Source organism: Momordica charantia, assembly GCF_013281855.1.
Source record: "Momordica charantia cultivar OHB3-1 chromosome 2 unlocalized genomic scaffold, Mcharantia_2.0 BLBB01000002.1, whole genome shotgun sequence".
Taxonomy (NCBI): Eukaryota; Viridiplantae; Streptophyta; class Magnoliopsida; order Cucurbitales; family Cucurbitaceae; genus Momordica; species Momordica charantia.
In genome coordinates this window covers 4044921-4072851 of record NW_028275160.1, presented here as the reverse complement: position 1 = coordinate 4072851, position 27931 = coordinate 4044921, and the positions used below count along the sequence as shown (strand labels likewise).

The 27931-nt window shown below is 34.5% G+C and overlaps 3 protein-coding genes, 1 long non-coding RNA gene and 1 pseudogene across 5 annotated transcripts; 2 read left to right on the top strand and 3 right to left on the bottom strand.

Moving 5' to 3' along the window:
• Positions 1-662: 662 nt before the first annotated feature.
• LOC148212681 (uncharacterized) lies at positions 663-5246 on the bottom strand. The gene is made up of 4 exons (XR_015789184.1): positions 4890-5246; positions 4250-4302; positions 2472-2583; positions 663-901 (listed from the first exon to the last, which is right to left on the bottom strand). It is a non-coding gene; the product is annotated as an uncharacterized LOC148212681 (long non-coding RNA).
• Positions 5247-7594: 2348 nt separating this feature from the next.
• Positions 7595-9823, top strand: LOC111011221 (indole-3-acetic acid-amido synthetase GH3.6 pseudogene; annotated as a pseudogene). Its single transcript, XR_015789340.1, has 3 exons — positions 7595-7881; positions 7975-8863; positions 9086-9823. The product of XR_015789340.1 is annotated as an indole-3-acetic acid-amido synthetase GH3.6 pseudogene (transcript).
• Positions 9824-16188: 6365 nt separating this feature from the next.
• Positions 16189-18667, top strand: LOC111011212 (indole-3-acetic acid-amido synthetase GH3.6-like). Its single transcript, XM_022284907.2, has 3 exons — positions 16189-16597; positions 16926-17854; positions 17943-18667. The coding sequence occupies exons 1-3, from the start codon at positions 16269-16271 to the stop codon at positions 18545-18547; spliced, it is 1863 nt and encodes a 620-aa protein (XP_022140599.1). The 5' UTR covers positions 16189-16268; the 3' UTR covers positions 18548-18667.
• Positions 18668-18688: 21 nt separating this feature from the next.
• On the bottom strand, positions 18689-20583 carry LOC148212680 (Protein with RNI-like/FBD-like domain). Its single transcript, XM_088121254.1, has 3 exons — positions 19361-20583; positions 19095-19277; positions 18689-18991 (listed from the first exon to the last, which is right to left on the bottom strand). The coding sequence occupies exons 1-3, from the start codon at positions 20339-20341 to the stop codon at positions 18689-18691; spliced, it is 1467 nt and encodes a 488-aa protein (XP_087977380.1). The 5' UTR covers positions 20342-20583.
• Positions 20584-25855: 5272 nt separating this feature from the next.
• Positions 25856-27907, bottom strand: LOC111011341 (putative dehydration-responsive element-binding protein 2H). Its single transcript, XM_022285063.2, has 2 exons — positions 27730-27907; positions 25856-26682 (listed from the first exon to the last, which is right to left on the bottom strand). Exon 2 carries the CDS (start codon positions 26630-26632, stop codon positions 26096-26098), a length of 537 nt encoding a protein of 178 aa, XP_022140755.1. The 5' UTR covers positions 26633-26682; positions 27730-27907; the 3' UTR covers positions 25856-26095.
• Between the last annotated feature and the right edge of the window lie 24 nt (positions 27908-27931).

Below are 27931 nucleotides of genomic sequence, written 5' to 3'. Positions count from 1 at the left end.
AGTTGTTTAGGAATTGTATTTTTTATAATCTTTTCTGTTATAACTAAATTCAGTTATGTAATCTTTGTTTGTTAGTGTTGTTATTTATATTTAGTCCTACTACCGTGCCTTTTGTATGGGAGGAAACATTAATTGATTATTCATATGGGTCTCTAATTTTTTACATCTGGAAAGAAACTATTAAATAAGAGCTATCACGACTAAAAATTCGGTCTACCGTGATGTTTTTTTGGCGTCACAAAAAACTTTCGTGACATTTTTAACGTCGTCACGTATACGCCCATCACGAAAGGTATACGAGACGTTTAAAAAACATCACAAAAATTAGCATACGTGACGGTTTATTAGCGTCATGAAAGACATGGACTTCCACAACGTTCATAAACCGTCATGAAAAATGATTTCGTGACGGTTATAGAATATCACGGAAAAACCTTAAACATGGGAGGAGAGATCACGTGACATCCTTTCGTGACGGTGTTTAAACGTCACGAAAAGTGTATTTCGTTACGGTGTTTAAACGTCATGAAAAGTTTATTCTGTGACGTTTGATAATCGTCCTAAAAAATATTTTGGTGACGGTTTAAAAACGTCACTAATGTTTTATTTTGTGACGATAAAAAGAGGGTCACTGAATATGTATTTAATTTTGATTGCAAACGTCACGTAATATTTAAATCTCATATAATTAAATTGTCAATCGAAATCGCAAATACATTAATTTAGATAACAAAATTGAAATATATATAATATTCTCGAAATATTCTCGGACTTGCTAATACATTATATTAAACATGTTCAAATTCTTACAAACACAAATCACACACCAACCCCAACAAGGAAGCTCATCCATCAATTAGTTGCATCCCTAATTGTCGACTCCTTTGGGTTCGTGAAAGACCTAATGAAAAAAACAATACCGAAGTTAGATAAATGAATAACCATAGATAGATAAGGAAAGAAAATTACTTCTAAAGAACGAGTCTATCTATTAAAAAGCGCAAAGGATCATGAAGATAACTATATATTCCACATTGTACAAGAAAAAATTCAATTAACATTCTTAAATAAACGCACTAGGAGCCTCTCACAATAGTAATCTTTGCAAATACAGATTCTAATAGAACAAAATTGATTAGACAAAAACCAACCTTGTACACTTCTTCTACATCCTTTAGTAATATATCATAAAATATCATAATTAAACAAGTATCACAATGATTGAAAACGTACATTAATCTTCTACAACACTACAAATAATCAACATTCACAGTCTTCCTTATCAACTTACTCAATAATCTGATAAAACAACCAACATAACAACCAAACAAAGATCCGAACAGAGCAAGCGCGATTAAAATAAACGACATGCCTACACTTTTTCTATATCCTTAAATTACATAGCACAAAATATCAGTACAATCATAAGGTTTGTAAACGTACAATCATCCCATAATAAAAGTATATACAGATTCCAACACAAAAACATTATTCAATAAACAATCTAAGAGCCTATCACAATAGTAATCTTTGCAAATACAAATTCCAAAACAACAAAAATGATTAAACAAAAACCAACCTACGTACACTTCTTCTACATCCTTTAGTAATATAGGATAAAATATCATAATTAAACAAACATCACAATGATTGAAAACGTACAATAATCTTCCTTATCTTCTTACTCAATAATCTGATAAAACAACCAACATAACGACCAAAGAAATATCCCAACAAAACAAGCACGATTAAAATAAACGACTTGCCTACGCTTCTTTTACATTCTTAAATTACGTAGCACAAAATATCAGTACAATCATAAGGTTTGTAAACGTACAATCATCTTGTAATGAATGTATCAATAATCAGTATTCATAAAACTCTTATGTACTTACACAATAATATGATACAATAACCAACAAAATGACCAAAAAAAGTTTCAAACAGAATAGAAGCGGTTAAAATAACAAAAGAACGTTACACTTCAGCAACATAGCAAAAAATATACTTAACCAGTATAACACAAACCAGCTAGTATATCAGAAAGATTGAAAACGTACATTCCTCGTCTAACAACACTATCTATAATCAGTATTCAGTCTCCCTTGTGAACTTACTTAATAATCTGATAAATGTGTTAAATTAGCTATAGTTATAGCATATAACAAGGCCGATTCAAAAAGATTTAAGATTCAAATGCTATGGTATGAATGAATGACGAAAAACATATAGAGATTATTAGGTTCATAGTTAGTGCCTATAGGGTTGTAAGGAATGAAAAAAGAAAAAATAGCTATATTTAAAAAGTTGGCTTCATTATTGGATAAAAGAGCAAGTAAATCGATTAAACAATAATAAAGAATTTTGTACCAATATAAAACAATCATAATCAATGTAACAACCACAAATTATAAATTAAAAGAAACTCTTCAACATATGGACCAAATGAAGCAATAGTGGTAGATACATACTTTTAGCAACTCAAAGACAAGTAGTTGCATTTAAAGTGAAGATGGTTGTGCTTCCACTCACGACTGATCAATTTCGATGTCCCCTTCTTGAATATCATACAATTTAAAAATTCTGCATGTTGACCATTCAAATGTCAATGTTAAATTTGATTGATATAATGCTAAATTTGTACATGGGAACCTTCATATATAGAGAAAATAAGAATTTAAACAATCTATGAACTAATATCATGGTATAAGAGAGTTGAACCTGAGATGACTTAATGACAACCAAATAAATGTTAGTATGTCAATATAAAATGAGGGAACTATAACAAAGGACACTTGCACCATGGAAAACGATGGAAAGCCCATAAACACGAGCAGAGTCTTCAACTTTGTTCCCACACTATCACTCACATAATGCTAAAGGCAAACAGAGCAACAATTGATTAACTACAATTTCTCAGTAGTATAGGCACAGGCTCATTGAGGGAATGACAAAAAAACATGACCATAAATCAACCTAAATAATCCAAAAATTTTGTAGCAAATAAACTTTCAAATACATACAATCAACAATGCCACATGAAATATCTTCTCAACTCCAAGAGGTTAGAGAGAGAAAATGATAGAGAAGCAAGAGATAGAATACCAATATGAATAATACCACAATTGTAGGAAACCAAATGCAAGGAACTATATAGCCTCAACTAAGAAACTTTGCAAAGGAATAATAGTATTAAAACACCAATAAGCATAAATTCAAGAAGATGCTGAAGCATAGAAGAGAAGGAAAGAAAACATTGATTATGTCATAGAGAGAAACTTGCAATATAATACTGTGCTCCAATCATTTAACAACAAAAATCCAATCTTTAGACAAATTCATTTCTTTCATAGACATCATTTGTTCAGGAGGCATTATGGTTGACACAACCATATGGTAAATTATTTCGAAATAAAATTGTCCATTTATTACAAACATATGGTACTTTTTTCCTCCTATGAATATAATCCAAGTTGAGATTGAGAGATCAAAAAATCAAGAAATCAAGCACGGTAAAATTTCCCCTACTATGGATATAACAGAGCCAATCCCATTGTGAGTGGATTTCTCACTCAACTAATATGTAAAGTCTAAGTGATATAACACTTTCCAAAGAAGGAGCTTTCTTTAGTCTACTTCAAATGAAGTTAGCTATAAACCTTGAATCAGCACTAAGAAATTTTAGTTTATTTCAAAATCCAACACACTAGAATGCATCATCAAGGAGATTTGAGAAGTCATAGAATATACGGAATTAATAGGTTTCATTCATTGTTGATAATTGTGCCTCTCAAATTAAGTTCAACAACTCTGATTGCCTTCATCAAAATTAGATAAATCATGCATTGGGATTTTGAAGGCAAACAATAAGATAATTCATGCATGATTTTTCCCATATGCCACATCAAAACAATTAAATATTAAAAGTAGTCAATATAATTGATGAGATTCCAGCACAAGGGAGTCCAATATTAAGATATTACTTAATTGGCAATATAAACTGAAACTCTCCCGTCAAAACAATGCAATGTATAATATCACTAGTTATACCATGGTGTTGACCGACAAAGTCAATCCTTAATAACTAAAAAGTAAGAATAGAAACAAATGAAATATGAATTTCTCATCACAATAAATCCACGTCCAACCGAGAAATCGACCAACTCATGTGTAGAATGCAGGAAAATGTTTGTGCCATATGATAAACATACACAATCAATCATAATCCAGTAAAAATGACAAATCCTACCATTCTGTGAAGGCTTTGACTCGTTATTGGATTTGTTTGTGTTATTTTCTTTGCTGCAAAGAGAACAAATGATCAAGATGTAGTGATTATATACATCATAAACGGACCCCAAACAAAACCTTCTGTATTACAAAGTATGAACATATGCATAAGTGGATCGATAAAATAAATAAGCAGTAAAGTAAGAACAAATGAAACCCTTCAGCAAAGAATAGCACCTTAAATGAGAACCTCCAACAGGCAATAGGGTAGTGATATGAATTTTTTCAAAAGAAAACTAAAATAAAATAAAATGGAGGATGAGGAGGAAAATGGAAGATGAGGAAGAACTGCATGGAACCTAATAAACAAACTTCCTTACCTATTCTATTTCAGTTTATTCAAGTTACACAAAACCAACTCGGCAATCCCATCCATAAACTGAAAAATTGCAGAATCAAGGCATCATAAATCATTTTAGATAGAATGAACCTAAAACAACGTTTTATTGGCATATTAGCTAATACATTTCATCTCAATGTTGAAAACATCAATTACCAAAATATTGCAAGATTAGCAAAATCACCAACCTTCAAATTGTATAACCTCACAAGATTGACCTGAATAAGAATGAAAAATGAAAAATAGGAAGGGGTAGTACCCGAAGATTGACGAACAGCAGTGGTGGTCAGCAGCGTTCGAGGTGTTCAACCGTGTTCGCGATGGTAAGCGGTGGTCGTTGGGGTCAGCAATGGTCGCGGTTTTGAAATCGTTCGGACGTCGTTGTCAATTGAAGCATCGATTCGACCCTCACCGGTGTTGCATTGAACCGATGCCATTCGATTCAACCTCCGACAACGTGCGATTCGACAGGGATTTGCGATGGTCTGCGGCGTCATGGTGGTCGGCGTGCGAGAAGACAAAGGGATGGTTAGGGATTGCGGCGTCGTGGTGGTCAGTGTGAAGAAGACATAGGGATGGTTAGAGATTTAGGGTTAATGGGGTAAAGGAGATTTTTTTCAAATGGGTAAAAGACTTTTAGAGAATACATAATAGAATAATAAAATAATATTTATTTTTAATTATGCACACTTTACTTAGCTCAAATTCCAATAATTTAGCTTAAAAGATTTTTAAGTTCATTTCAATTTAATTTACATATTCCAACAAAGATTTCTATTTTCTTTTTTCCAATATTTGTAATCTATGAACATTCATTAACTTCAGTTGGATGGAAGGAAATCCAAAAAATCTATGAAAAATTTTAACATTAAAATATATAGGTAAGATGATGTAAAAAAAATTAAATTGTAATTATTTGGGTCTCAATATTTAAACAAATTAGCTTAAAAGAATTGCAATTAAATTACTTGTAAGTTAACTCATTTCTTTTTTTTCTATTTTTTCTCAATGTTTTGTAATTTACAAATTTCAAAAAATAAATGGCATTTTTTTTTCGAAGATTTGCAACTCCAAATTGCAATCGTGGTATTGAAATGGTAAGCATTAATTAAATTTTTGGATGGAAGCAAAAAATCTATGAACAATTTTATACATAGGTAAAATGAAAAGTAAAATATAAAATGTAAAATTGTCTGCGAGTTAATATTTAAATAATATTTTGATTTAAATCTATTTTATAAAATCTATAAATTTAAGGGTCATTTAATAGTGATTTCTCTTTTTCGTCTTTGGTTTTGCTGTCGTAAATTTTTAAAAAATGTCAATTTAATCATCAATTGATATTATATTTTAATTTTTTTCTTATGAAAATTAAAATAACATACGTCACGAGAAATAACACACGTCGTGAAAGTTTGTACTCACGATTTTTTTGTTAATTTAAATTAACAAAAAAATTGTGAGCACAAATTTTCGACACATTTTCTTGCAAAATAACACGGCTTAAAATCTCATGAAGTTTAAAAAATATCACAAATGGTGGCAAATTCGTTAGTCATCATGTTTTCTTATAAAGAATATCGCTCCACCATTTCATGACGTTTTTAAACATCACTACAAATAGAGTTTTCCCACTTATAGAAAACTCACTTTTTCTTGACGTGTTTTAAGTTTCAACCATAAGTTTATATTTTCATATTTTCGTGATGTATTTTAAACGTGTTTTTGTCATATTTGCAACTTTCTAGAAGTGAATACGTAACGTAAAATGGAAAAATAGGATTGTGCTTACCTTGATTAGGTCCAACAAAATAAACCTACAACATAATTAAATTTGGTAGCAAGAATACTATAAATAATATTAATTATGCTAAAAATTAGCCCAATAAATTATTAGACTTAATAAAAGGCTAATTGAATTAAAAAAAAAAATTGATAAGAAATAAATTTATAACAATTACGTTTTTGTGACGTGGACTACACATGTCAATCGCTTTATCTCTTAGGTCACGCTTACCCATCCACAATCCTAATGGAAATCAATCATAATGAAAATTGATCGTAATGAAATAAATCGGAATCGTAATGTTATTCCGATGTTGTTTACTAAAACTGTCTGGAATCGGAATCGGAATCGGAATAAGATATATGACAATTACTAATATACCCCTTTCTCCTTTTTAACTAATTACAAATATATTATTGTGCTAATCTTTTTTAAATTACAATAATAATAAATTTTAATTTAATTTATTAATATATTATTGATAGTAAATATTTTTTATTTTAACAATTTATCTAATATTAATACATAATGAATAATTAAAATAAAATTACATATTAATAAAATATTTTTCATTAGAACGACCAAACTTTAAGTTTTATTATTCTAATATTTAAAAGTAATAATATATATTTAAAAAATTTATTAATATTAATTAATCATATTCTATAATAAAATCACATCAACTAATACTTGGGGTATAAATGGAGAAGAAATTATAAAAGTTAAAAAAAAACTAATTAAAAATTATTTGACCCTAAGGTAAAAGTTGTACGTTAATTATAATATATACGTGGGGTCCACGGAATAAAGAATGAGAATAGAATTGATGGGGTTGCAGGAGTGTAATGGGATTACACATTTTCCTCTAATGGAATTACAAAGTTTGAAGTGAGTCCCACCATTTGATTGCATTCCTACGCTTTAGTAAACACTATAAAAGAAAGGAATCAAAATTTTTATTATGATTCATTCGTTAGAATTTCGCGTAAGTAACCGAGGCCTTCTATCTTTGATATTGTAAATGCAAGTGCTGTGTGTCACTCTCTGATTCAATGGACACGCGTGCAAAAGGACGCCAAAACAGAGAATTCACTTCATACTTAATTAATTACTCGCTGCTCCCATACAATTTCCTCTGCATTTCTCCTCTGTTTTCCAAAACTTCAAACCCTTAAAAAATGTCGAATCTGGATGACACAGATAAGCATGTCTTGCAACATCTCGAAGATGTCACAAGTAATGCTGATGAAATCCAACAACGAGTTCTGACTGAAATTCTATCAACAAATGCTCATGTTGAGTACCTGAAGCAACACGGCCTTGATGGGTCTACAGATGCTTCAACCTTCAAGAACCTCATACCTCTTGTTTCTTACCAACACTTACAACCTTACATTGATCGAATTGCCAATGGCGATGATTCTCCAATTCTATGCGCACACCCCATTACAGAGTTCCTTATAAGGTTACCCATTCTAAATCAAGATATGATTTCTTTGCTACCTTAGTTTTCTGTGATCTTTTCCCAATTAATTCAGTAGACGATATTTTCTTGTAGTTCTGGGACATCAGGGGGAGAACAAAAGTTATTTCCAATATTTGAACAAGAGTCTGCGAGAAGGCTGTCTATTCATATAACTATGTGAAGCCAAAAATTAAACAGTTATTTCCATGTATGTCCAATGGCAAAGAAATGTTTTTTAATTTTACAAGGGCTGACTTAGTAACTAAAGGTGGAATTGTTGCTCGCTCTGCGTCTACAAGTTTGAGCAGAAGTTCACATTTCAATAATATGGAAAGTGGATCTTATACAAGCCCTGACGCAATCATTCGTTGTACAGACGCATACCAAAGCCTATACTGTCCATTGCTATGTCGGCTTTTACAGAATGAAAAAGTTGCTGGAATTGGTGCTCTTTTTGCATCTACTTTAATTTATGTTTTTAAGTTCCTCCAAAATCATTGGCTTCTTTTAGCAAATGATTTACGGACGGGAACTCTAAACACCAAAATTAGAGACCAATTAGTAAGGGAATCAGTTATGAATATTCTAAAACCTGATCCTCAACTTGCAGATTTGATTGAATCTCAATGCAGCAAAGGAACGTGGGAAGGAATAGTTACAAGATTGTGGCCAAACACGAAATTCATTAATGCTGTTGTGACGGGAAGCATGTCACACTACATTCCCCAACTTAATTACTACACTAAATGTTTGCCTCTTATCTCTCCTTTCTACGCTTCTTCAGAGTGCTACTTTGGCATAACCTTGGACCCATTGTGTAAACCTGAGGAAATCTCCTACACTTTTATTCCCACTTCGGGCTTTTTCGAGTTCTTGCCCATCGACAGGGCAAACGGTGATGGAGAAGTAGGTCAAGAATTAGTTGATCTTGTTGATGTCAAGCTAGGACAAGAATATGAGGTTGTTGTCACCACTTATGCTGGTAACATAACTTTCCTTCTTTTCATATTTATTATACTTTGAATTCGGGTTGATTTTTTTTTTGTTCAGAGGTAGAATTCTGGTTGAATTACTTATATGAAAACGTATTATTATATATATAAATAAATTTCTTTTTTCAGAGGCAGAATTCTGGTTGAATTACTTATATGAAAACGTACTATTATATATAAAAATAAGCTAGCTAACGTTACTTATATTGCAGGCCTCTACCGTTATTGCGTAGGTGACATTGTTCGCGTGACAGGATTTAAATATAAAGCTCCAAGCTTTAACTTTGTGGGTAGGAAAAACATCATTTTAAGTTTGGATTTTGAGAAAACAAATGAAGTGGAGCTTCATAATGCAATAAAAGAAGCTGGTAAGCTTTTGATCCCATTTGGTGCCACTATTGTCGACTACACTAGTTATGTAGATAACTCAATGTTTCTTGGACACTATGTGTTATATTGGGAAATTCTCTTTAAGGAAGAAATCTCCATTATTTTATCTTCGATCTACGAGGATTGTTGCCTTGTCGTTGAAGAGTCGCTTAGTTTGTTTTACCGTCCGGCAAGATCCCAAAAGAAAGTTATCAATCCATTGGAAATAAAGATCGTAGAAGTGGGGACTTTTGAGAAACTTTTGAAACAAGCAGTGGATCAAGGTGTTTCAATAAACCAATACAAGACACCTCGATCTATAGAATCTACCCAGATCCTCAAGGTTTTGGATGCAAAAGTTGTTGCCAATTATTTTAGTAAGAAATACCCCAAAGCCGATCTCACTCGTTGCCATCGTCTTTTGGACCTCGCCAGTTCCTCTTCATTTGATGAGGTAAGTTAATTAATTTAGGTAAGTCTTTGTTTATTTTAAGCATTTGGATAGTACTATTTGGGTGGTCAGTTTAATTTTCATGGAAGAGATAGTTTATAGTTTTCCGTTTTGTTGGCTTCTTCATTCGGGTGGCATAATTTTTATATATGGAAAATACTAATCTAAAGTACATTTTTCTCTAAAATATTAGATTTAATAGCATAGAGGCTCCAGCAATAAGCAAGCTCTATGAGTATTATGGATAAAATAAGCTAACAAAATATTATCTCAATCACAATTTCAGATAATATATGCTAACTAATCTCAGATCAGGTTCTAGTTCCAATTATAACAGAAGTAAATCAAATCAGAACTATGTTCAAAGGGTAGATAAATCAATCTTAAACCTCAAGCAACAAGAACAATAAAATATAGGGAAGAAAACTCGACACCAGATTTATACGGGTTCACCCAATGTGGGTTAGGTCCAGTTCTTGCAGGTTCCACTAAATGCCAGAAGAATCTTCAAGAGTTTACAAACGCTCTACAATGATTCTCTCAAAGAAAAATGCTCACGAATCACTCTACAAGCTTCTTGAAACACTTCAATGGAGGTTGGAGATTTTTCTCACAGAAAAATTCACACAGAACATTCACCTTTGAAGGAACTCTCTCCCTCGATGAAAAATCGCCAAAAACCCTCCTCCACGTAAATCTCACTCTAATTAAAATTCTCTCATGCGGTTGTTAAAAATGGGGGCCCAGACACTTAATTTAAAAAAAAAAAATATATATAGCCAAACTTGATGAAGAAGAAATAAATGTATTGGACCTATCTTTAATTACTTTGGCCCAATAACTAATGTCCTATTTTAATGTTTGGCTCCACATTAATTCCCAACAATAAGTATACTCATGGTCCTCGACAATGAATGTATCAGAGCTGAATCGGCTATCTTCTTCTCTCTCTTTGTTTCAAATATGGAGTAGTTTTCTTTAGAAAGGGAGATTTGAGGTTCACATAATCCTTTAATTCTAAATATTTAGTTAAATTCTCAGGTTTGATAATTCTTCGTTGGTCTTCGAAGCTAGTTTATATGATTTGCTGATTTCTTATTATATGACTGGTAAGAAAATGTGAATGCAAACAAGAGCTTAACTCAGATAATTAGCACATATCTTTGACCTTACTACACATCTTTGACTAAAAGGCGGTCATGTTTGATTATGTTATTGTAAAGTGGAATACAGATGTCAAGTAGGGTGTGGGTTATAATTTGATATTGCAACTGCTGGCGCGCTCTCTCATTCAATTGCAGAAGGCAGAATACACATAACACGTGTATGGTTCAACAAAAACAATACACATTTGTATCTATATTTGTTTGTAACTATGTCACAGGGACATTATTCTCACCAAAGCAAATACTGTCAATTGCTTTCTGGACTCTGCCAGAACGAGAAAGTTGTTGAAGTTGGTGCTCTTTTTGTCTCTAATTTAATTCATGTTTTTAAGTTCCTTGAAAGTAATTGGATTCTTTTGGCTAATGATATACGAACGGGAACTATAAACCCCAAAATTACAGACCCCTTACTGAAAGAAATTAGTCATGGACATTCTAAAACCTAATCCTCGGCTTACAGATTTTATTAAATTTGAATGCAGCCAAGGAACATGGGAAGGAATTATTGCCAGATTGTGGCCAAACATCAAGTACATTAAAATTATTGTGACTGGAAGCATGGCCCAATACATTCTCATGCTTAATCACTACAGCAATGGCCTCCCAATATTTTGTGACTTTTATGGTTCCTTAGAGAGCTTCTTTGGCCTAAACTTAAATCCATTGTGTAAGCTAGATGAAATCTCCTACACTTTTATCCCCACCATTGCCTATTTCGAGTTCTTGCCAGTTGACGGGGCGCAATTGCTAATGGGAAAGTCGGCCAACAATTAGTTGATCTTGTTGATGTTAATTTGGTTTTTATTTTCATGTAATATTAATGTGTATATGGATTGAATAACCTTTATTTTGCATGTAAACTAACAACCTTCTTGTAAGTGTAGGCCTCTATCGATACTTCATGGGTAAAGCCCTAGAATTTAGGTACGTGTATACAACATTAACATAAAATGAAATTAATTAATGCAAAAAAAAACATGAAATAGAATTGATTGACTATTGGATATCAAGTTATATTTTTTCTCTTTTTTAGTAGAACAATTTGGAGATATCAGGGGTCGAGTCTCCGACTTCGAGGAAATGAATACTTACCAATTACGGCTTAGTTGGGTTATGAAATTTCATGTAGAATAGTAACTTTATTTGATATATAGATGTGGGAAAAGTTATAAAAAACTTAATTAAAGTGATATTTTAAATTTGAAAAATCTCATTAATAAGCTACTGTTTTTTTTTTCTTTGCCTTCCATAAACTATTTCTCCGATTGGATTAGAAATAGTAATATGTGGTAGGCTCTGTTTGAATTTCAACTTGTCGTTATGGTGATGTTGTGCTTCCCCCAACTGCACTAGAAGAAGCTTTTTAATTGCACCATCATCTGTTTTTCTTTTCCTTTTTTCCTTGGGTAACCAAATCATAAAGGAAAGACACAATTTAAGCAACAAAAATAAATCTCTCCGAAAGGGCAGTTCATTAGACCAACTAAATCCTCTTATGTCTCAGCTGAAATTGGTAATCTTTGCCTACTTTTTGGACATTCCATCACTGCTCCTCTGTGTAACCCAATCTGCCGACATCAGAACATTGTTCGAAAGGTACATTTCATGCTATATTTACATCACCCTAAGTTTACATGTCTTATAGACTTTCGGTCTGACACGACCATATAAAATAAAAGATTTAATTTCTTCTGTTATTCCCTCTCTATGTCATATTAACAAAGCATGTGTTGGCCTGAACTAAGGGATAAAATTTGGAGATGTGTGGTTGGTGATGGACAATTTTGGCCTTCACTGTCACAAATTAATTATCAATCCTTTTCCAAGCACCAACTTATCTACTCAAGATTACCCATAAAATAAATTTTCTTTATAATATATTGTGACACACTAATCTCTCTGTCTCTCTCTCATGCTAGCAAAATCAAAGTGTACTTGAATTGATAAGATATGTGCAATTATTGATATCCATGCACTTGAAAGTGCTTTTACACACACAGGACATAGAATAAATTAATCTGGAAAAAAATCAAGGCGAATGGAGAAATGACTTAAGGGGCACATCATTAAAGCAATGGAGAAAAAAAGAACGTACATTTGCATGAATTATATGTATACCTATAAAGTAAAAATATATGATTTTTAAGACAGATCAAACATGTGTCTAAATCTTATTGGATCTGACTATATACAAGTCACCATCAACTAGTGAATTTTGTAGAAAATAAAATGGGAAATCTATTTTCATTCTCCTTCCTTTCAAACAATTATCACCCATATCTAACAAAATGATACAATCAGATCCTATTTTACATCAATTGATTATAAATAGAATATTTACCTAATCTGTAAATATTTGATTGCAAATTCTTCTCCCTTAGGATGCTCACCTCAACGCCCTCCCCATCAAGTTGGTGAATATTTCATGTCCAACTTGTTAAGTGAGCTTTGAAAAACTTTTCTAGATACAGCCTTTGTTAGAACATCTACTAGTTGATCCTTTGATTGCTCACGTTAACAAATATAGCATCTGATATTTTAATTAATCAAGTTTATTACAATAACTTTTTAATATTTCATTTTTTATCTCTTTACTTGAACCAAGAGATTAAAGCCACGCCATTCCTATCTAAAATATGAAATTATATATCATATACTATAAAGAATCCTGACATTAGAGAGCTACCAAAAAATATTGATGTAAAAGTTTGAACAGATAGCTCCCTACTTTGTAAATTTACTGTATTTTATCTTTTGAAATTTTTTTAACATCTTCTTGAAAGTAGCTACTAATGAATTTCTTTGATGTGTTTCAAAATTTTATTTGGGCGTGGCCAGGAAATTAAATGGGAAATCTAGAACAATTTTGATCATTGGGAGAGACAACTTAGTATAACTTTGGACACATCGGTTAATTGCATTTAAAAATTAAAATATATATATATATATATAAATTAAGTGAAACCTGAAAATATATGTGATGGTAAAAAACTTCGCAGCTGGTACAATGTAGAAAAGTTTTGTTAAAACACAATTTCGATGCCTGCATTGATGAAAAATTGTGTGTCGAAGATTGTTGAGATATGGATAAATGAATTAAGTTTAAGCAACCCAACAACTTTAAGTTTTTGGGTTGAATGGTGGTTTATTCTCTTAAGAAATATCGCTTAAAACCATCTTAGGGTCCTCATTTTATCTTTTTCACCTTTCTTCTTTCACACGATAGATTAAATAAAGGCGTGTTCTACAAATAAGTTTTAAAATGTAAAAGCCAGCTATAAAAATAATTTTTAAAATGTAAAGATGAAAAAGGCGGGCTAATTTATGAGTAATTCTCAAGGTAGGTGGGATTACCTCTCCCTCTTTCATAGTTTCTTTGGACCAATGAACCACTCATGATAATTACTTTTGAATCTAATTTAACACATGGTATTCAAATCAGAAAAGCATTTGTATTCATCGACCTTATGTAATATTATTTTCTCTCTATTTCATATACAAAAAGTTTGGATTTTATGCTAACTTTCAAGCTCACACATGAAGAGGAGGGTTGAGAATACCTAGATTTAACTTATATTTATTTTCTAGAAATCATTAGTTATTCAAATGATCATTTTCTACTCGGATTAATGAAATTGCAACCCACAGTTTGCAATATAAAACTAACTAGCCTAAACGATAGAGATTTATTAAAAAGAACAAAAGGAAGATGAGGAAGAATAATAATTAATTAATAAGAGTGAGATAATATAAATAAATGAAAGGAGTTGACTTTGGGGTCCCATCCCGAGTTTGGCTCGGCCTGTCTCCCAAACGAGAGAGAACAGTCACATCGGCACACGTGTCTCAATCTCTTTGGGTGTGTTCCAAAAAATCAAGTCAACCCCCCCCCCCCCATGGTGACGGTTGCTTGCTTTTGGCAGGGGAATTTGCAAATGGTTGCTTCCTACTGTTTGTGATTATAAACAACATACCAACAATAATCAAAAATGGTGGGTGGGGAATTCATGTTTTTAATGCACAGGTTTCTTGTTTCTGCGTTTTCTTTGAGCTTAATTAACTTTTGTTGTATGTAACAGTATGCATTAAAAATCTGTTCACATGTCGATATTTCCATCGATATGTTCATATAACTATGAGTTTGACATCGACATGAGAATGATAAATTAACATTTTTATCATAATACAAAAAAAAAATCAAAATATCTATCGACGTTGAATATTTCTATCGATATTTTCATAAAATTGAAATATCGACATTTTAATCGACGTCAACATTTAAATCTTGTGTTGAAGAGATATATTGTTGACCGTTGCAGTGGCTGTTTGTTACGGAATTTGTTGGCTATGGGGCTGCGCTGCACCTGCACCTTGATTTTTGGAGCGACAAAAGAATAAAATTCCATGTATTGAGTGGGGAGGTGATGGAATTTTGTGAGTTGAATATACATAAAAAAAAATGCAGAGAAAAAGTATATGGGGTTTGCTGGTTTTCCCAACAACATTCGTCCGTGGTACTCGGCAATCTTCTCCTTCCTTGCTTCCCCCTCATTCAATTTTCTCATTCTTTAACCATGCCATTTTGACTCTACACATAACACAAGATTTACACCCTCTCCTATCAAACTCTTCTTCCTTATACTATGGTACATTTTTCGATATCTTTCAAATTGCAATCACCAATTCAATTATATATAACTCAAGTGGTTAGACATTGTTCTCACAATGACCGGTAGGTTTGAATCTCTAGAAAAATAAATAGTACAACGTTTAGGAGATGACTATGTTTTGATAGATGGTATATGTCTGAATTAATTATCAAAATAATAGGTATGTGCATAGCTCGCAATTGGACAAAATATTACTGATTAACCTCCCTTAAAAATTATATAAGATTGATCTTCATCTTTTGTTTGGAACTTTGAATGGTAATATTCTAAATATGTATATAGTTAATTATGTGCGTCATTGGGATATGTTACAAAGAGTATAGAAAGTACATAAAATCCTATGAAACCCTTAAGAAGAGAAAAGGTAAAATTTTAAAAATAATAATAATAAACAGAAACTTGTTTTGTAAAAAACACATTTAATTTGTTTTTAAAGTTGGATGATTTCCTTTCCAAAAACAATTATCTAAAAGCAGAACATTTATCAACATAACTTTTTCTTTTCTTTTTTTCCAAACAGCACCTAATTAGATCTTTTATATCTTGATTTTTAAGTCTTTGGTAAGCCTAACTTGTCTCCAACCCAATTTCATTTCCCTCTCTCCCTATATATATACGTATCTTAAGAGCCTTTCCACTTCATATATATAAGATTTAAATCCTTGCTTATAACTTCATAAATTTGCACCACTTTCCTCCTCCGCACTTCATTTTTTAGAGTTTTTTAGAGCTCAAAGAAATGCCGGAGGCTTCAAACAACTTGCCCCCCGAACCTGATAGCCTAATTGGTAGTTCCCATGAGAAACATGAACGGGCATTGCAGTATATTGAACAAGTTACAGCTCATGCCGATCAAGTTCAACGTCGAGTTCTTACTGAAATTCTCTCCGCAAATGCCCATGTTGAGTACCTACGCCATGGCCTCGACGGATATATGGATACGAAGACGTTCAAGAAGACGATGCCCGTTGTCTCTTACGATGACATAAAACCATACGTCGATCGAATTGCGAATGGCGATCCATCTCCAATACTATGTTCAAAACCCATATCGGAGTTCTTAACCAGGTGAGTATATAATAATTAATCCATTATAGTTTTCATGTTAAACAACATGAATAAATAATTTTTTTGGATATGGTTTTACAACAAGAAGCCCTATATTCACTCTCAAGCACGTACAGAAAATTCTACCTTCTAACTTTTCAAATACATGATCTAATGTAGGGAAAAAACTATTAAAGTTATACTTTTGTATATAATTTTTTAAACTAAGACGAACTAAGAGGGCAATTGCCTCTCCTCCTTTTTCCACTCCGTCTCAGCAAATTCTTATATATCATTTCTTTCTCAATTAATATTGATAGTCAACTTGATTATATTTGTTCGTTTGTAGTTCGGGAACTTCAGGGGGAGAGAGAAAGCTAATGCCAACAACAGAAGAAGAGCTGGAGAGAAAATCATTGCTTTATTCCCTTCTGATGCCTGTGATGAACCAGTTCATTCCAGGATTGGACAAGGGCAAAGGAATGTACTTTTTATTCGTAAAATCTGAGTCCACAACTCCTGGAGGGCTACTTGCACGTCCAGTTCTCACCAGCTACTACAGAAGCCCACACTTTAAGGACCGCCCCTATGATCCCTACAACCAATACACCAGCCCTAATGAAACAATTCTTTGCACAGATTCATACCAGAGCATGTACTCCCAGTTTCTATGTGGGCTGTGCCTCAGCAGGGAAGTTCTCCGAGTTGGTGCTGTTTTTGCTTCTGGGTTCATTCGTGCCATCAAATTCCTTGAAACTCATTGGCTCCTTTTGTCTAATGATATCAGAACAGGAACCATAAACCCTAGAATCACTGACCCATTAGTGAGACAATCTGTCTTGAACATTCTGAAACCTGACCCTGAGCTTGCGGATCTGATTGAATCTGAGTGCAGTAAAGGGACGTGGGAAGGCATCATAAGTAGGCTGTGGCGGAATACCAAGTATATTGATGTTATTGTGACGGGTACCATGTCACAGTACATCCCAACTTTGGATTACTATAGTAATGGCCTTCCCCTTGTTTGTACTATGTATGCTTCTTCCGAGTGCTACTTTGGCATCAATTTAAATCCCTTGTGTAACCCAAGTGAGGTCTCTTACACCCTCATTCCCACCATGGCGTATTTTGAATTTTTGCCTCTTGATGGGACAAATGGATTTGGCTACTCCAGTACTTGTCAATCAGAGGCCAATCAGAAAACAGACCAAGAGCTGGTTGATCTGGTGGATGTCCAATTAGGAAAAGAATATGAGCTGGTTATCACCACTTATGCAGGTGGGTTTTTAAGTTATAAGTAGTTTTTTTTTTCTAGTTATGCTCGGCTTCTCACAATTTCTTCGTTAAAAACATATTTATTTTACAGGGCTGTATCGATATCGAGTCGGGGACATTCTTCGAGTATCGGGATTCAAGAACAACGCCCCACAGTTCAACTTCGTATGCAGGAAGAATGTGATTCTCAGTATTGATTCGGACAAAGTTGACGAAGTGGAGCTTCAAAACGCAGTAATGGAAGCCTCTAAGAACTTAATTCCATATGGGGCTTGTGTGGTCGAGTACACGAGCTACGCTGACACTGTCACAATTCCAGGCCACTATGTCATCTATTGGGAGATCAGCCTAAAGGAAGCAACCGCCAATAATAATAATGTTATTCCTGGTTCGGTATTTGAAAAATGTTGTCTTTCGATGGAGGAATCACTCAACAGCGTGTACCGCCAAGGAAGAGTCTCAGATAAATCCATTGGTCCTTTAGAGATGAAGATTGTGGAGACAGGGACGTTCGATAAACTCATGGACTATGCCCTCAATCATGGTGCTTCCATAAACCAATACAAGACACCTCGCTGTGTGAAACATGCACCAATTCTCGAGCTTTTGAACTCGTACGTTGTGGACAATTATTTCAGCCCAAAATGTCCCCACTGGGTTCCTGGTCGTAAAGAATGGTCCACCAACAACAGTTAAAAAAAAAAAAAAAAGTGTCCACGATTCGGGTTATTGTGTGTGTTTGTGTTTACGTGTGCATTATGTCAAAAACAAAAACAAAAAAGAAAAGGAATAAAATTGTGTTTACTAAAAGGAAGATCATTAACTGTTGTTAGAGTGTCAATGAAATTGGATTTTAACATTAGAAGAAGCCCGAGAAAATGCCATTATCTGAGACTTAATTTGCTGTCGTCTAAGGGAGTCTCTGTAATTGGAGTTGCGTGTCCAAAGGGTGAGTTCTTGCAGTGCATTCCCATGCTTGAGCAAAAATTGGGTGAGGCTTACTTCATTCACGCACTCCATGAACCCATGGATTCTCACAATCTTAAGATGGAGAAGAAAGGATTTAAGAGGCTCGATTTGAGTGTCCCAGAATTGTTCTTCCTCCGAAACAATTTTTTCCCACATGTCTCTACGCCAATCCTTAAACAAAAGAGTAAGATAAAATAATCTCAGAAGAGAGAGAGGCGTAATTGATCGATTAACCAACACCAATATTTTTAATTTATATTACTTGATTAACTACCTTCCTGCCAATTTTGCTACCGTTGATTATCTTGATTGTGAGAGTTTGCAGAATTGGACAACTCCTGAATATATTGGCCAGTCCGGGCCCATTGTGCTTTCTCAAGGCAGTCTGCAACTCCAAGGATTTAATGTTGTTGAATGGAGGCAAATAACACGCAAAGTAATTATTGCTGGATAGAACCTGAAAGAAATACAAAAATGAATATATATATTTCAGTAACAAATAACTGAAGTGACATGTGGAATTGGAATATTGAAACTTACATCGATGCATTGACTTTCGAGCGTCAATGAGTTGGCGCGAGAAATTCCCAAGAGAAGAGCAGAGACGCTCTGAAGCTTGTTGATGTGGACGTGCTCGCGAAGCAGACCAACGGAGGCTTGCTGAAGAGAGGTGAGATCGTGGAAATTGACCTCATCGGTGATGGCATTGTAGGTCCAGACGAGGGATTGGAGATTGGGGGCGGCGATTTTGACCCAAGTGGGGCTGTAGGCGTCGAAGCAGCTGGCAATGCGGAGGGTGTGGAGTTTAGGGGCAGAGACCTCCAAGCCCTGCAACTGGAAGCAGCTCTCGAGGTTGAAATGGAGGAGGGCGGGGGTGGAGACGCGGAGGTGCTTGAGCCCGAAGCAGGCCTCGAGATGGAGGTTGTTGAGGAGAGGGAAAGAGGAGTGGGAGAACATGTCGCAGAGGGAGGGGCGGTCGTAGAACACGATGAGGGCGAGGGAGAGGGAGTGGAGGAGGCGGAAGCCGCCGGCCATGAGGGAGGGCGGGGGGAGGCGGAACCCGGGGTAGACGGATCGGAGGTTCAGGAGGCGGAGGGAGTCGCTGGCGATGAGGCTGCGGGGGAAGTTGAAGTAGTCGTTGGTGGTGACGCGGACGTCGAGTTGCTGGACGTTGTGGCGGATGGCGGTGCGGAAGAGGGCGTTGAGGCGGGAGAAGGTGAGAGTGGCGCTGAAGCGGAGGAGCCTGAGGTTGGAATCGCGGTGGCGGGCGTTGAGAATGCGGGTGATGATGTCGGCGGAATTGGAATTGTGGAAGCTGGAGAAGTCGAGGTCGGGTAGAGTGAACCAGAGGGAGCGCCACCGGGAGGACAGAATGGTGGTCCGGGCGATGGTTTTCACCGGCAACAGAGACAGGATTTGGTGGAGCACGGCGTCGGGGAGGTCGCTGATGTGGTCGCCGCCGCGTTGTTCGTGATCGGAATTGATGGAGAGTCTTCGCCTTCTGGCGGATCTGGTCTCCATTGAGATTGAGAGATTGAGAATGAGATTTAAGAAACTGTCTAATGGTTTTGATTTTATTATATCATTTGTTGTTGTTCTTCTTCTTCTCAGGGAACGGGAGAGGGAGTGAGAGACTCTGAAATTTCTAGGGTTTGAACTTTTCAAAGCCTCCTCAATCTCTCGCAAACGAGAATGGCGTTTCAGTTCGTTATGCTTCCACTCTTCGGATTTCAATTTAATCACCAAATCAAATTATTAGTTTGATATGGTTTTCTATATCTTTTCAAAACATATATATAGTTTCCATATCCCGCGGAGGTCTTGGGTTGGTTTTTTCTTTTAAGATCATCTTGGAAAAAGTTATCCATAATAATATGAATATAAAAATATATTTGCAAATATACCAGCATGATTCTTATTTTTTAAATATGGTAATTTTTTTTAAATTTGCGCATGTTTATTATATTTTCTCATGGATGGGTTTGGGCTGGACTATTTTTTTTTTTTTCTGCTATATAGAATATTGTTATTTGTTTTGCAATTAATTAGAATTGTTTGATTTGATTAAGATTTATAAATTTTTTATTGAATAAAATTTAATAAATAAAATTTCAACTGAGTACCCAATTTACTTGGCCTTACCCTGTGCATAGCTTCAATTTGAGTTGAAAAAAAAAAAAATTTAATACAATATATGGGATGAAGATTCGAACTCACTATGTTCGATTTGACTGCAAAATCTAATACTTCCATCCGACTTCTATTTTCTTTATCTAATTACATCATATAAAGAAAATTAACCAAACAAAAATAAGGAAATACATACAAGGAGGCTGAATATTTACTCAAAAGAAAAAACGAGGCTGGATAAAATTTCTCTAAACAATGTTCAAAATGGATAAATTAATGGGCCAAGTTGAGTTGGTTGGCCCATTTATATTCTAAATTTTTTTAAAAAATGTAGAATTAAATTAACAAAAAAAAATAAAGTTTTTGATAAATATATTATTTAATATTATAAATTCATTTTATTTTTTTAAAACTAAAACATGTCAAAAATCATATATGCTCAATTATATAATATTGTAAAATAATAATTATACAATATTTAAAATATATATATATTAATAAATTAATTAATAATATTTTTGATTAAATTAAATATTTAGTTGATAACTACCCTCGTTTACAAATATATTACTAAAGAGACCGTTTTTAAAAATTAAAAAACACTAAAAGAATAAATTCTTTGTTTTCAAATCACCAACTAAATAGACCGATTTTATTCTCGCTTACAACAAATAAAAATAGCAAAGTTGTATTCGGTGGCCTCCTCTTTTTAAAATATTTATAAAAATAATTAAAATGCAGTAGTTAAAAAATTAATTGTAAATACCACAGTATTTGCCAAAAGAAAATTAAATTCTTGTTAAATTCCTTTAGAATAGTAATTAGCTCGTTTTTTTTCTAATTGAGATGATTATAATATAACCATACTTGAACTTGAACATGTCATAATTATAATTACTTTTCCGCAGTTGTTACTTTTAAATTATTTAGCTTTATATTATACTATATTTGTAATTTATCCAAATGAATTGCGTTTGGAGTTAGCAAAGAGCCCTACATAATTTATAATTTATTTGAGTCCAATAGATATTAATGATTTGGGCCAAATTATGATAATAACACACTAACATCCTTGAGGTTGCAGTCAAAGGCACATCATATTATGGTCCTACTAAAAATCTAACAAAATCACTAATTATTTTCAAGTCTCGGTTTTATCTAATCTGATTTTTCAATTTAATAGTTTTATTTTATATCTATTTTGAAATGAAAAGTTATTGAGTTGAGTGTAAGTGTGATTTAAAAGATACCCGACCCATTGAATTGAATAGAATATAGACTTAGCCTATGAATAAATAGGGGGACAAAATAATGTAAAGTTTTTATTATTCTATGGATATGTTCTTAAGTTTGGTTTAAGTTACATTCTAATCAGATTGAAATAGGATTTTACATAAAATACAAAAATCCAAATGTGATGTTATTGACCCATTGACCAATGACAAAAATGGCCTCTCTATTATTTGGACAAACTTATCATACCACGTCTCTCTGTTCCATTCCTAGCATATCAACAACATGCATGTTCTTGTGCAATTTTACAGAGTTCACAACAGATTAAAAAAAAATCTATTACTGAATCAAAATTCATGCCATGAAGAAATCTTTTCCCATTGATAAGAAATGACCTCTTGCTGAAGATAATTGTTATATATTCATATTCTCTACCTTTTACACTTGACATATTCCCCTTACTTATGTCTTTGATGATGTAAAATATGCTACTAATGAATTAACTTCAGTGTTGAATTTTTTTTATTAAAAAAAAAAACCGAACAATATGAATGGAAATGGGGAAAAGTGCAGTACATTCATAGAAGGGTGCTGTACATAAATATGGGGTTTGTAGTGTAATTCGTTAGCATATGAAATGAGAGAAATTATTAGAGGAGGTTGTTTACAGTATTGGATTTATGAGAGAAACCAAAAAATACATTGAATTTATATTTAGTGGTTATTAGGAGCATAAAAATTTTGGAAACCGCCTCCAACAACTTATTAGGTAGCCGGTTCAAGAATTCTTTGGAATGAAGACTCGAGTAATTTGGTCAAAGAAGATTAAAATAAGTGATGATAGAAGTTGACAACAGATCAAAGAAAAGAGTGCTAAAATATCGCAGCAAACACAATATTGACGAAATCCTGCCAAAACTTGATGATCAGAAACAGAACACAGACCTTTCTGTCCACTGTTCTGTTTTCTCTGGCAGTGTCGAATCAGTTAATTTAAAGAGGTTTATTCTTCTGCATTCTCCATGGACAAAAAGTAATCAATCAATTCCACAGAAGGGCCGAAAAAGGGTAATAGAAAGCCCCAGTATAGCTTAACTAACATACCAATCCTTTCTTGACCTGTAAACAAAGTTGAAAAAAAAAAACTAAAGCTTAATTGACAGCGTTTGGTTTTCTAGTCACCCGAATGTAGCAAAAGACCACAGCAAATACAGCAGTGGCGAGGCCGCCGATCAGCACCCCTCCACCGGCCATGGAGGTGTGAAAATGATGCCTTCCCAGCCGTCGGATTTCAGGAGCTTCAGCCACTACTGCCTGCTCCTCCTCCTTTCCGATTCCAGCTGCAAAATATGGCGTCGCGGCGGCAACAGCTGGCGCCTCGGCGGTATCCGCTGCCGTGGGTTGGATCGACGTCATCCCGGCGAGAATCAGACACAGCAAACCAAGTCGAACCACAGCCATATTTGTGATAAATATATTTAATTTGTGGATCTTTCTTTACAAAAAGCAGCAGATGCCCCTGAATCTGAATCTGAATCTTTTCTTTTTTCTTTTTTTTTAATAAAAACTTGGGGGAGGGGAAAAGAGGCGCTCGAGTGAGTGACTACTACAGGGGGAGGAAATGGGCAGGTGGGTTGTATATATAGGGAAAATAAATAAATAAAAATCGATGGCTGGAGCTGAATAGCAATTTTGAATGTCAAAAGGGGTCAAAAAAATGCTGGCTTCTTGGTGGTAGCTGGGCTTATCGTGTAATAATAATTACGGGGTGGTGGTTTGAAAAGGTCTCAGCTTCAAAATAAATTGAGATTGCTCTTTTTCTTCATCACAGATTGTTATTTATTACTAGCTGGCTACCTAGATGAAATGACTTGAGTAGTACCCTTGAAGCTAGAAAAAGTTCAACTTGAGGTAAAAATACGACAGTAATTAATACCAAATAACATCAACACTGCATTTTAATTGTTTTTCTTTTACTTAGCTTGCTTACAGTTCACACCATCTTTTTTTCTCAGAATCAAAGTTTACCTTGTCTGATGGTTAAAATTATGATTATATAATCTCAATTAAGAACCTAAAATGAAGGTGTAATGGGTTGAAATAAATTCCAAAGCGTCAAACGGCGTTTGCCAACTACATAAAGTCAGACATTTATTGTAACCTTTAAAATTAAAGCCTCGTACAAGAACATTACAGACTGCGACCGAGTCAAGCCTCCAAGAATCCCACCAGCCAGCAACAGCATACACTATACAGCATCCATCCATCACAGTTGCATGAAACTTGAACCGAGGTCAAAGTCTGAAACTTATGAAAATTGTTAACATGCATTAAACATATTAAAACAACTAAAGTAAAAGAGAAGTTCCTATTTACTTTCTAATATAATTTAAGTAAACGTGGGATTTTTTTTTTTATGAGTGGGTATTGTTGAATGTCGAAATCTGCCGAGCATCGACGTGTTTGGAGCCGTAGCAACCTGAATTTTTCCAAACATCAATCTTTTTTTATTCAATACTACACGAAAAACAAGAGTTCTTTTTATCTATCTATTTGTTTCATGATGGATTAATTCGAATATGCATTTATTTATGATAATAAAATGTAATAAATCCTTTTTTATTACAACAGTTTAAGTGGGAATTTAATCAATTAAATTTATTTAAGATTTCTTATGAGTCCTTGGTACTTGAAGAACTGGGAAACTCATGAATTCAATTTAGGAAACCAACTGGGAAGGAAGATCTATAAAAACAGGCAGGTAGGACAGTACGCTCAAGTTAGTTTTAGTTCTGAGTTCAAGTTGGATAAATCAACTTCAGATTTTTGTATCTGATTAGGTGGAGTGATGGTATATTTATAGGTGATGAGTAAGTAGTTCCACAGGATGGGTTTATCCAGAGAGCACTAAGCCAGTTGAGCCGACCTGGGAGCTTCATGCAGATGTTGGCCTTCTGGGCTCATCCCACGTGGCTCATGGCCTCATCCCCTCCAACAGATATCATCAAGTAACATATTTGATTTGTTTTCCTTCATTTTTTCATATATTGCTTTCTTTATTAGCGGCCATATATAGATAATAGTTGTCTAGAATTTGACACTTGGGACACTGACTTTTCGACTAGATCTTAACAAAAAGACTTAGATTCAGATTCTCTCTTGCTATCTATGGCGTAAAAGAAGTTCACAATTTTAATTAATTCCCAACAATCAAGTTCCAATTTCCAAGGGTGGTAAATCGAATTCTTGGCCGACTTGAAAACAACCAAGTTGACAGGATAATATTTTGGACCACAATTTCATATGGCCTCAAGGTTTCGGTTGAACCAGGTTCATCACTGTAATTAGTACGAACCCCACGCTGTCTGGCTTCTTGGATATCAGCCAAAGGTTTCCATGATCTTAAATATTGTTGATGAATTTCTTATGGCCCCCAAACTAATCGTATCACTTTCAAATCAGCCCAATCCAAAAATTTTCTACACAGTTTTGATGGTAAAGTGATTTAGTTACATGTTTTGTAACAACCAATATACATTAACTCATTTCACAAAGTTCAGCAATAAGTTAATCTCCATTCTCCAGCGTGAAGCAGTCTCCCATAAGCTTATCCTCAGCCTCGATGTCTAGATTTGGAGTGCTTAATACTGAAATATCAACCACTAAAACAGATTTAACATAAGGAATGATTCAATTAGAGAAGTTCCAGTGATTTAAAAATTTCATCCCTAGTTCAGATCTTCCTAACCCTAGTTGTACTTGTGACAACAAGAAGAAGAAAAAATATTACAACCAGCCCCACCTCCACATATCGCCGCCGGAAGGGCATTACATTAACTGTCCAAAAAATGGATCCCTCTGACATTCGTTCTCCAATTCATAAACTTTACAATGGTAAGAGGTCAAAGCAGGCTAGACATCTTCGACTGCACAATCCTCAGAGTGATCTGATGTTATTGTGGACTCGGAACTCAGACTAAGTGAAGTTGACCCTAAAGAAGAGATTGAAGGCCTCTTGATTTCAGGAGAATCCTTTGTGGCTGATTCTTTTTCTTTTAGCAAGGTTGGAATTGAGATGTTGGGAAAATTGAGGCGAGCCATAGTGCCATACATTGCCCTTGCAGCTTCATCATAAGCAAGAGCAGCTTCAATGGCAGATGGAAATGTACCCAACCAGAGCCGACTTCCCCTATTCGGTGCCCGAATTTCTGCAACCCACTTGCCCCATGTCCTTTGCCTAACTCCTCTGTAATTACATCGCAAATTCTCTGGCCCTCCCTTACCTTTCATGCAGCCTTTTTTTGATCCTTTTGCTGGAACTCTACGGGTGAGTTTGGTCTCATCGTTACATGAATCAAGGTGATCATTGTAATCTTTCCATTTTGCTAGAGTCTCAGCCACGGATGATGATCCAGGCCGTCTAGCTTGCAATTTTTCTAATTTAGGCATCCAAGAAATCCTTAGGTTGGACAGAACAAATCAGAAAGACCACAAAAAGCCTGTCACCATCAAAAGATAGTTTCAATTTTCATGCTTAAGAAAAGACGGCACGTCTCAATTGGGAAAGGGAGTTAAAATCAAACCACTTTATTGTCAATTTTTAAACCGGAAGCCAATAACTATCAAGTATCAACAGCCAAATGCACAAATTAAGCAAAATCTGAAGTCAGGGAATTGTCTAGGCCATATGTGCATTATGACTACCACCCAATGAATCTCAGTCCTTCATGCCCCATGTGAAGAAAGGCATGGCTATTACCCCATGTCCATTGAAAATATAACACAGATCATCAAGTGGTCGCCCTTATGTGGCAAAAAACTAATACAGACTATCAATCGTTACTGTACTCTATACTACAGTGATTTCTAATTTAAATTCTGTAAACTGCAACTTTAGCAGTTTGCACCATACTTTCTGCTTAGGCTATTGCTACTTCAACAAAATTTCTGATCTCAGTCCCATCTATAATTTCTCTATGCCAAGTACTCTCCACCAAGTTTGAATTGGCATTTACGTCCGGCATACAGTACACATTTAGCAAGTCACTTAAGTTCTAAAACTAGTAACACAAAAACAACATCAATCAGATTTCCTTCATCTAAACCAGTATCAGTAAATCCGCAAATTCATCCTAAAAAGAAATGCAAAAACAGCACGCAACTGCCTGTATGTGTGGACTCTATAAACACCTCTTGAAACAAGGGAAATGGAAACTATAGAATAAGTAATTAAAGACGACGTAAAAAAAACCATTATATAAATGGTAAAAAATTAGATTATCCACGCCTACCAACCAAGTGAAACCTGACTTAATTTTTCCGGCCTCTTTCCAACCCAGAACCGCATTTTACAAACCCTTTGGCTCGACCAGAAGTTTAAGGTAAAACCAACACAAAATGCATATGTTCCACAGTCTACCACTCGTTTCACTTAGCAGCAAAAGTCAAAAGAAAAGCCCACTTTTCATTTCAGAATCAGGAAGAAAAAAGACCCTATTTTTATTCTAAAAAGCAACTGAATTTTTCTAGAGAAGCCAGAAATATACCTCCCCCTTCCTGCGGTGAAGCAGTTCCTAAATTTGCGACGTCGAACAAAGGACGGACATTCCGATTCTAGAGAGCCATGGACTAAAGACGGTCGCGTTGACGACGACAAAGCAGACGAACGGGGAACCCTAGGCCCCAATGCACCGCCTCGAATTTAATTAACAAATCGTACGTGCCTCTGCCTGTAATGTAAATAATGTG